Source organism: Tetrao urogallus (genome assembly GCF_951394365.1).
Source record: "Tetrao urogallus genome assembly, chromosome: 4".
Taxonomy (NCBI): Eukaryota; Metazoa; Chordata; class Aves; order Galliformes; family Phasianidae; genus Tetrao; species Tetrao urogallus.
In genome coordinates, this window is record NC_136817.1 from 18387835 (window position 1) to 18398602 (window position 10768).

Genomic DNA, 10768 nt, shown 5'->3' on the forward strand with positions numbered 1-10768 from the left:
AAGGCAGTTTTGGAGGCAGTCAGCAACTACAGGAGAGATAAGAGCAAGCCACCACAGTGGCCAAGCATGAGTTTCCTAAATAAAAAAGAGCAGAACGTTTTCAGACAGTTAACATAGACACCAGATTGACAAAACAAGAGAATATTGCAAGTACTTAAAAAGGTTAGTTTTTGCAACCAAAGCGTTTAACAAGCTCAGCTACAGACTCAGCGTTTCCAGTTTTAAACTGGCAAAGAGCAGAGGTGGGTAACTCAGCAGTGAATGCCCAGAGCCTGTTTGTTTTGTCCGTGTGAGCTGCAGATGCTGCTGTGAAGTCAGAGATTCTTCAAGTCAGTCACATTTACAAGAAGTTAAACAGCAGTATCATTTCTCTTCTAAGGTGTTAGCAGTAGGAGGCTTGGGCTAGAAAGAAGGAATGATATTGTTCTAACAGCCTTCCTGTGGGACAGGGTGGGGACAGGGAGTAGACTGCTGAGGCACCATTCTTCTCGGGCTGAAATCTGTGTAAGTTGGTAGATTCAGTGAACTTAGCACTGGCCCAAGGATTCTGAGGTCATGAGAAAACTGTGGAAGCAAAATATTTCATAAAGAAAGCTGTAAGATTTTGATCCAAATGAGCATTCTAATACTCATCTCTGTACTGTATTTTCCCTTTGTGGTGTACTTACATGAAATAATTGAAAATGAGTGATTGATGTGTTGTTACAACACTGTCAAAAGCCTTTGCTACTTGAGACTCTTTTTAGGTGTAATCTATCCTCTAACTCAACAGAATTGTATTCACATACAGTTTTGTCAAAGCTCGTCTAGCAAGCTAGCAGTGTTATGTTTCTGTCAGCCTGACTTTCAGAACGTGATTGAATTGAGGAGATCTTTTGCTATATGTGAGTGCAGAAACACCCATCCCAAAGACAAAAAACAAGAACAAACCTAAACCAAAGACCTGCTGATTTTGACACCATAAAAGTCACTGCTAGTAGAGCCAATCTTCAGTAGCATCAGTTCCTTAATCCTCCACTTTAAGACTTCTAATGCAAGTTATCTTTAAAATCTCTGATCCCTTACCCACTTGGTAAGACTGTACCATATAAAAAAGTTGAAAGTGTGCAAATTAGAAAGCTGTGCAGGGCTGGAAGCTCACAGCGGGACCAGCTGAAGCACTGCTGTCTGTCCAGATAAACATGAAACCACCAGCCAGTTAGACAAAATACATTTTAGTCCAGCCTTTCAGAACAGCAGCTTCCTGCCATAGTTTCCAGCATTTGTAGATGTTGGAAGCATGTGTGCAAGGGTGTCATTGGTACTGGTGTGTGGGCAGGGTTAGGTACAGATGAGCGAAATAGGAACCATCTCTCTGGGTGTTCCTGTTGCATGCATTGTTGATGCATGGTTGGTGGGTTAAGGGAACTAAGGAGGCTCAGCTGAGCAGTGAGACATAACTTTTGAGGTTGCTTCCTCCTTGCAAATGTCAGATGCGGATTTCATCATGAACATTTAGTTGCATCAGAATTAAACTCTGGACTTTTGGGAGCTCTCTCTCCTTCACCCCTGAGATACCTGAAATTGCATGAGGTAAAATGCTATTTCCAAAATAACCGTATATAGTTAATTAGCTTTAAGGTGCGTGCATTTGCTTGTTATTAGGTGAGACTGAGTTTTGCTGACTAGTTGTTTTCTCCCCCTATGCATGCCTTTTGAGATGCACGGCAGGAGGCTTGTGTCTTTTCGGACCACTAGAGATTTTTTGCTGAGAAGACGTAATTGCATCAAAGGGAACTTGATGTGTTCGAGTTCTGCGGTGGTCTCTGTGCACAGCTGTCTTACCCTGGTAGTGCTGCCCTATGGGGGTGTGACTGTAGAAGTCAGTAACACTCAAGAAGATGTTCTGCTTACATCTCTTGCCTTTGGTTGTATAAAAGAGACTATTTAAATGATTCTACCCATACATTTGCAGATTTAAATATTGAGACTATCTTTCCTGTACAGTATAAAGTGTAATCCATATTTAATGGCAGCAGAAAAGGTGATCTACAAAGGAAACCCTAAATACATTATTTTTAAAAAAAATTCTCACTTACAGATTAAAACTGCAGTAACAATTTCAGCGCCCCTAGAACAGATGGATCTCTCTTCCCAGCTCTCAGTCTATAAAATAAACAAGGTGTGGAGGTTTTTTCTAAAAACAAACAAACCAAAACAAAACAGAAACCACTGGCACCAAGTCCTGACTAAATGTCTTTCCCTTTTCTTGGCACTTTAACATTTACAATTTTATCATTATTTTAGAGAAAAATTAGATGTGAGTTCATTCAATTTCTTCAGAGAGCAGAGGGGCTTTGTCTTAATCTTCTGAGTATTATAAAGATACAGAAGGGCACAAGCCTATTTTTTCCTCCCTTGCAGGTCACTTTTAGTATATCTACAGACCATTTTTTGTATATCTTCTTTAAGAAGCTGCTGGAGATTGCTGTCTAGAGGTAATCTGTTTTTATTACACAGAACCTGCCCCCCAACAGGAAAAACATGTCGGGAGCCTTCTAGAATGAGATTGTAGCTCAGTGATAGAGCTTCTAGTTTCACACTGCCTACACAGGGGGCCTTTGATAAGAGCCACACCTGCTTTGGCATTGCTGAGTTCAGCTGAACAAAGCGGGAGCTGCAGAACACCTGGGTGTCCCTGGTGCCATACCAGCCTGCTCAGAAGAGCTCTCAGACCCACTGAAGGGGGATCTGTTACAGCTCTTCCCTTAGCTACTTCAGTGCATCTGAAACACAAGTGGGCATTTTGTAGCTGGACTCCTGCTCACAGTTACCAGCAGTGGGCTGAAGCTACAATAGCAAGAATCCTTGCTCCCAGTAACAACTGAACAGAAAACGTTACCAATGACATAGCCTCAACGTGGCAGAATCTGTTGCAGTTTTAAAGTACAATTTTTTCTAATTTCTTCGGCAACAAAGGCAGCTTAAAAAAATGCCTCTGGTGCTTGCTGGCACCCAGCTCTCGCAGAGGGCTTTTTCCTCTCTCCCGTAGGTCTCCAGCCATGTGCTACAATAGCCTGCGGGACCCTGAAGCAAATCGGATTACTAAAACAACTGGGGTTTTGCTGGGAGGTGTTTTTTTGTTTAGAAACAACAAAGGTTGTGGAGTGTTTGTTTTTGTTTGCCCAGAACATTTCAAGGCTCTGGTTTAGGCTAACCTCACAAACCATGGCCCAGCTGGGCAGGAAGAGGAGCAGACGGCAGCGCCTGAACCTCTGTACGGCTCTGCTGTGAGGAACGTACAAAGGGGCTTCACAAACAGAGGGAACCTTTCAGATAAATCATGGCCTCGTTTTGCGTACTCAAGTTTCGGGAGTACAGGATCCATGCTGGCAGCAAGTCGAACATGTTCGTTTGGGACTTCAAAAGAAAATGAGTTTCCGTTGTCGGATCCCTGAGCTTGCCACGTTGTTTGAAGTACTGCATTAAAACCCAGGTTTGGAGACTGGCTTTTTTTTTTTTTTTTTTTTTAGTACATGTTACTGCTGTCGTCTTGCATCTTTTTACAACTGCATGAGAACAAACTGTGCTGAAGGAAGGTGAAGGAAAAAAATGCTGGTTGAGAACTTCTATTTTCTCTTGCCTTCTGTGAAGGGCCAGATATCTCTTTCACTCAGTGCTTTCCCCCGGCCAGGCCCAGAAGCTCAGCTCTCTTTCATAACATCTGCTGATTAGCATCACTTGGATGAATCTGCATAATCCCCTCTCCCTTGTTCCACCAAATGGAGATGAGTGAAAAACCATGGGAGAAGCAAGGGGAACTCAAGGCCCTTGCAGACCCAGCCTTCAATCCACATCATTCCCAAGCGTAGGGAGGAATTCTGACCCCCCTCCGGTGCTTCTGCCGTCAGCTGTTGAGCCCAGGCTTGTTAGGACACTTTATTTTTATGGCAGTGGTTCCCAAAATGCAGCTGTATCATTTCAGTAGCAAGGCTTCTCTTGTTACACTGAATTTTTATTGAATATTATTTCTGTTTCTTACTCGAGAAGGCCGTTTTTTCTTTCCTCCTGCAGTCAGATGTACATGCAAATGGCACAGACAGTGCCTCCTATTGTGGCTCAGGCTCAAGGCTTCACATATGTAAAATGTGACTTGCAGCACTTTCTTTGAAGCCTAACCGCAGCCAGGGAGCTGTAATTGCAGTCTTTGATTGCGCCGACTTCGCTTGTGGATTGGGCTTTGCTAGGGCATGCCTTGCTTGGCCAGACTTCAGCTACAGCCCCCCAGTGAAGCCTTAGATGTGGGAAGTCTTCAGTCTCCTCAGCTCATGCCTGTGGTTTCTTGAAAAGAATCCTGATTTGACCTGTTTTCTATCTGTAAGGCAACACCGTCCTCATTCCTATTTTTTAGGTATTATTTAGTTTATCAGCAGTGGAAGCAATTTCCAGCGTGTAGCTGTAATGAGCAGCTGGGAAAAGGCTGGGTTCTAGATGCTGTTTTCAGGATAGCCAATGTGTAATTTTCTGTATTGCAGCATTTGCTTACAAATAATCTCTGTGCCTGACCCCTCGCAGATTAGAGTACTATCTGCAACCTCCCCACTGGAAAGGAGGCTGCTTAGGCGTAGGGAGAGGTTGTGGAAAAGAGGCAGCAGCTGCTGATGCGGCATTTGGATGAGAGAGAAGTGCCGGCCACTGGTGGAGAAAGCCGAGGGCCAGAGCAAGGCCGCAGCCGTTATTTTAACCTCCTGACTTCAAAGACAGCTTGCTGGTAAGGGAAGGGGGGAGGAGGCAGGGAACCATCTCAACAGAAGAGCATTTCATTTCCTTCAGTGAAGTAGACATTCCTGGCTGCTAATGGGGAGTAGCTCTGAATCACAGCGCTTGTATCAGACTGCTGTGAACTACTGGCCTGGCGCCTCAAGGCCATTCCTCAACAGGAAGCTGAATGTTTTCATGTAAGACTGAGAGGAAAACCTTCCCAGGAAGAGCAACCTGGACCAAACCTTTGAAAATCTGGGATGAAAAGGCACAAAATAAATATAAAGCTGCAGGGTGCTCTCCCCAGTGTTCCTCTGCTGTTTGCTTGGCCCCTCTTTCGTGCTCCTTGGAAAGGTAGAGCCCTTCGTAGCTCTTTGATCCACATGTGTTACGGAGCACTCTGCTACTTCTTCTAGTTATTTATTTATTTAATAATAATAATTAAAAAAAAAAAAAAGAAGCAGCAGGAAGCTCAGAAGGCTTTTTTTAGTTGGGACTTGTGCTGGTTTTATGAGGAAATAGGAACTGAATTAGTCAGTGCAGACCACCTCCGTTGAAACTGCTGGTTTTCCAGTGGACTTTCAGCTGTGCTGTTTCAAGAGGCCACAGCAGCTTTAAATGTCCTTTTGTGGCCTACCGACAGCAGGTGAAAGTCATTCACTACATACCAAGGGATGGTGGCATTTGGGGGAAGAGCATCCTCCCTCAAATTAAGGCTGTGCAGTACAGCTTAATATAAAGCTCATGCTTGTTCCTTCTGTCTTTGTAGCTAAATGCATTGTCCTCCAGCTTTTCCCTTCCATCAAACAGTGGTCACCTAGGTGGCTCCCACCAAGCAGACAAGTTGTTTAGTAAGATTTTGGGTTCTCATCTAGTGCTCACTAAACTCAGAAGGTCCAAAATGAGTTTTGGGGATTTTCTACCCTGGAGCCATTATAACTCCTCATTCAGTAGCAGTACTCAAACCAGTATGGGAAAAAGTGTTACAACGGCCTACACTCAAGCCACAGGGCATGGGGGCAGGGGGTGGGACACAGTTACAAATGGCCCTTGTTTATGTAGTACTGCTGTAATATTCGCTGATTATTTCTGCTTGTGGCTCCTATGTGCTCGGTCATTCTATTACAATTAGTATGACAGGGTACACACAGTTGGCAAATTCTGGTAACAGAAATTCAAGTTGTGGCTTAAAAAGCCAATTTCTTCATCAGCCTGTTCTGTCTTGCCTTGCATGATTCAAGGTGTCAGCAGTGCATCTTCTCTAAGCAGTTTGTGCATCTCACCTTCTCCACTGAATTGCATTTCTGTTCTAATTTCGGTCATTCCTTAAAGCTGTTCCTTGACCTGCTTGTTTGGCAGTAGGCAGTACCTGGAGGCCTAGAGGCTCACGTAATTTTTTGAGATACTGCTAATCCCAAAACCATGGGATTCCATCTGTGGAAAATGCCTGACTCACCAGGCAGTCCCTGGGTCAGAAGGGCAGGGTGACGGCTGAGTCAGCAGTTGCATAAGTCAGCTGATGTAACCCAGAGACCTAATGCTGAAGAACAGTACCTCTCTACAGGGAAGGATCAATAGCCACAGGCTTGCGCTATTGGCCTTTTCATATGGTATAAGAACGAGGCCCAAAATAATAGTGAACCGTGCTGCTGGGTGAGAGGCCTGATGGCTGCCTGCAGCTGGAAGATGTACCCTGCATTGCCAGAGAGCAGAATGAGTCCTCCTCAGCATAGGGTCACTGTTCAGAAAGTCTCTCCCACAGCATTCCTTGGCCCAGCTGCTTTCAGAAGACAGCATTGCTTCATTTCTACAGAGCAGAGCTTGAGGCTCTGAACTAGAGATTTAATTGACCTTAACTGCTGTGGTAAGTGCTAAAGCCTGAGGATGTCTGATTTTGTAGCAGGTATCTGTGTCAAATGTTGTAGATAGATAAACTAAATCCACTACAGAAAGGAATTATGTAATATGCTGAACGTCTAAACAACTGTAAAAAATGCTTTCTAGTTGTTGAGGACACCTACTTACAATCCAAAGTACTTTCCTGCATAAAACAAAACCATGAATAATCTTGCAAACTTCAAGCAACTGCAAATAGCAATGCTCTGCACTTAAGTGGGACACTGCAAATGTATGTCATACTCTGCACCATAACAGTCACCCATCACTGTATATTTCCCACAGGACAGCTTCTTTGAAGAGCTTTTTTAAAAAAAAAAAAAAAATTCATATAGTATTTATCTCTGTCTCTCTCTCTCTTTCTCCTTTCTCTGTAGGTGGGAAAAGAAATGCTTTCTCAACTTGCAAAGCAAAGGCGGCGACACCAGGACCCCTGCTGGAGATGGAAGCTTGTTAAACCCTAGGTGTGTCCTTCATCCACACAGACCACCCCCAAGGAGTCTGTCCAGGATGTCATTCACCCTGATGTCACTGCTAAAGACACTGAATCATAAAGACAATCACTGCCAAAATCCTTCACTATCACGAGGTCCAGCCCTGATATAAATAGAGCAAATAAGCTCCTGGGTCAGCAGAGCAGCTTTTGTCTTCACTCCACCTCTGCCTTGCACTCTTAAGCCCTCGTCTCATCTGTGTCCATGTTGAGTCAGCAAACAAAGTAGCGTGGCTGTCTCTGCCTGCTTCAGCCAACAGAGTAACTTAGAGCACCGCTGCCCCATACAGCACATCGAGGAATGGAATTTGCCTGGACCAGGACGACACACTCAAAACTTCTTTTTATTTAATGGTGCGACAGGATCAATTTTGGTTTTAGCTTTTTTAAGAAACTTGAATGCTTTCATATTTTAACTTTTAGTTTGTAATTTCCTTGGTGTATATTTTACTAGGTATGAGCTTTTAAACAACTGTCAAAAATCTGAACTACTTTTTAAATAAAGGGGTTTATTTTCCTTTTTTTTTTTTTTTTTTTTTTTTTTTCCTGCCAGAGGAAAAGCCTGTATGGAAAAAAGGTGGCTTTTTTGTTAAACTACTTGTAACAAATAGTGGCCTCTCAGTCTATATAATACAGTGTCATATAGAACTAAATAAATGTAACAACAGTCAGCTGGTCAGTAGCAATGTCAGTCTTGCATCACCTCCTCTGTAAAAATAAGCAATACATCCAGCAAATCTGACTGCAGTGAGTTCTCCTTCTCACCCATCACCCTTCTCCTTGTAAAAAGCCCAGCACTTGAATTATTACTTCAATTGTTCTGTATTTGTATCTGTTTTTGTTAGCCTGTTAGTGGGATTTTATGCCAGTTGTTGAAATGAGCATTGATGTACCCATTTTTTAAAATAGTAAGGCACAGCCTCGGCCAAAAATACTGTCAATCTGTTTGTTTTTTTTTTTGTCATTCCAGTTTGAGTTAATGTGCTGAGCATTTTGGGTTTTTGTTTTTGTTTTTTTGTTTTGTTTTGTTTTGGTTTGGTTTTTTGTTTTTTTTTAATAAAAGCTTTGTAATAAAACAAAAGTCACTTGTCTGGCTTAAGAAAGAAACGAGTCACACCTGGAAGAGATGAATCCCTAGAAAGTAGATGCAAGTCCGCAAAGGTGCAGTCACTTCTAAGACTGCAGGCTTTTGGCTCAGTGTCTCCTTGTAGAAAATGCACTGTTTTGATTTGTCTGTATGGAACTTTTCTTCCTGAAGAGAGGAAGAGGAAGGAATTGGTAGAGCCAGTGCTACCTTCACAGCTAGAATTGGCCCAACTAGAAATACCAGCCTCCCCCTATCCCAGTTTTCCTACTGAAAAATCTCAGTGAATGCATAAGTGGTTTTAAGTTGATTGTGGATTCCCTTCTTTCTGGATGCTATCTATGTCCATGTAAGGAGTAGGAGCCTATACTTGAATGTCTTGTAGCTGCCTACGTCTTCCAGGGAGCCATGAGGGATAGGAGCACAGTGCCACAGCATGGCCTGCTACTGCTAATGGCAATCATGAGAGACACCCCCGCATCAATAAGCAGCCATCTGCACTCTTAGAGCACATTGAGGTTTTACTGGCTCAGACCAGACACCACCAGTGACTTGTCTCATACCTCTTCCCTTTGGTTCAGGGACTGACATTTCACAGCTCTGAGAACCAGACAGGGCTGCCAGACTTCTATTAAAGGACTTCAAGTGAGGAAAAAAACCACTGCAGCCTCAGGTAAACTATTCCAATGATTGGTGAGCACCACTGCAAAAGCAACGCTAAGAACTGTAAGGTAAATAAGCATGCCTGCTATCTTGAATCTTGTTTGGTGTGGGACTGGCCCAAGTCAAGCTTGAGCTACAAGAAATCACATAGGTGTGTTACTCCCTGAGGAAGCTTTGTCATTAGATTGTCTATAACTGACTCTGAAACTACGTTGTGTAAGAAGAAAAAATGTCATGCTTGAGAATATTATACGACAGCTTCCTTATAAACCAGCACACACCTCACAGACTCAATTGTACCAGCCTGGCCAGCATGTTAGTGTCTGTGATACTTATTTCTAGTAACTAGTGATTACTTTAAAGGGCTGAAAGTGCTCTCAAGTGGCAGGAGAAAAGACTGGGAGAACAGCAGCTGCATACTGCAGTTTCACAAGAGACAGCTCTATTTGCATTCTTGTTCATCCCAGCTCTTGCTGGAAACCTGGTTGGATGTCAGTCTGGGGTTTGTTTGTTCACTTTTTGAGTTTTCCTTGTTTGTTTAAGGAGAAAAATAAGCAAGTACTTTAGTGCTGGAATTGTTCTAAATCAGGAATAAGTGCAGCGAGTTCTGTAAATTGCATGTTTCAAAGATAACAGGTCTCTTTAAAACACCACTACTTTATTTAGTTATTGGAACAACTTCATTTTTGGGGGGCTACTTAAAAAGCCACTTAGTCATTTTGCAATAAAATAAAATAAGATGTTCCCAACAGAAATGTTAGCTGTAAGTAGCAAGCTCTCCCAAATGCACTACATAGTCAACAGTCGCCTGCCTTGAGGTTGAAAGGTCCTTCAGCTCTGTCAGTGAAGGAGAAAAGAATTCAGGAGCTAAAAATAACATCTCTGCTGTTAACATAGGATGAGTGAGCACCATGTGTTGGACTCATTCACAGATCAAAGACCTTTCACATAATAGCAACTGTGGAAAAGGTGAACTAATACGCAAAGCACCCGAAACAAGCTAAGCACACTGTCCTGGAATACCCTCCGTGACTTCAGTCAGTGGCCAGCTGACCTGAGCCCTCCCTGTGCTGCACCAGCTTGCCCATGGAGATGCTCAAGTTAGTAAAAATGGCCCCATGATGATGGTGCTACATGGGCAGTCACACTAGGTTTAAATCCTTGTCACACTGGGGTGTGACTCAAAACCAACTTCTGAATGAAAAACATGCATTTTAGGTAGAATTTCACATTTAACAAATTCACTGTTGGGTGCCTAAGGGAGATGAATACTTCCCATTTCCCACAGAAAAGGTCTTTAAGGATGTAAATGCTCCTATCTAATGGCTGACTATCCTGATGCTTTGGCATACATGGTGCAAACCCACCCACTCCCCCCATACTCTGTCCCATGCGCTGCACATCCGGCAGGCACCAAAGGCAGTTCCACACAGGTATTCCCATTCATAAGGACAGAAGATACTCCCGTAGCTGGGGAACACACATCCTCTCCTGTCACTGAACAAAACAGAAGGGCAAAGACAAAACCAGGCAGTTGAGCCAGAACTGATAATGGCTAACCAGGCCAACACCACCGGATGATCTAGCTCCTCAGGCTTCTAGATCACCTGGACAGGAGCTGTTTCCTTTCTGTTATATAAAAGAACAATGTCCCCAGGCTAACTTTGGTTCCTTATACAACAAGAGATGGAGATTCACCAATTAGACTTACAGGAACTTTCCATCTCTAGAGGAATTATCTGCTATTGTATTTTGTAGGATTAACAAATAGGAAAGGCAGTAAGTTAGCTGCACAAGTCACCCCTTGGTGGGCAGCTGAATTTGCAGTAAATGTGGGAGCTTCAGGATCCGATCATTTCTCAATGCTGCATGACAACAGAATCCAGAGCATC

General features: G+C 43.2%; 1 protein-coding gene across 2 annotated transcripts in view; it reads left to right on the forward strand.

Moving 5' to 3' along the window:
• The window catches only part of LEF1 (lymphoid enhancer binding factor 1), a gene marked incomplete at both ends in the record, with an annotated part of 53097 nt that extends 46004 nt beyond the window's left edge, over positions 1-7093 (forward strand). For both annotated transcript variants that reach the window (XM_079534399.1, XM_079534401.1), the window contains one exon: positions 7014-7093. In XM_079534399.1, the coding sequence (XP_079390525.1) occupies positions 7014-7093 (80 nt within the window). The remainder of the gene's footprint in view (positions 1-7013) is intronic.
• Between the last annotated feature and the right edge of the window lie 3675 nt (positions 7094-10768).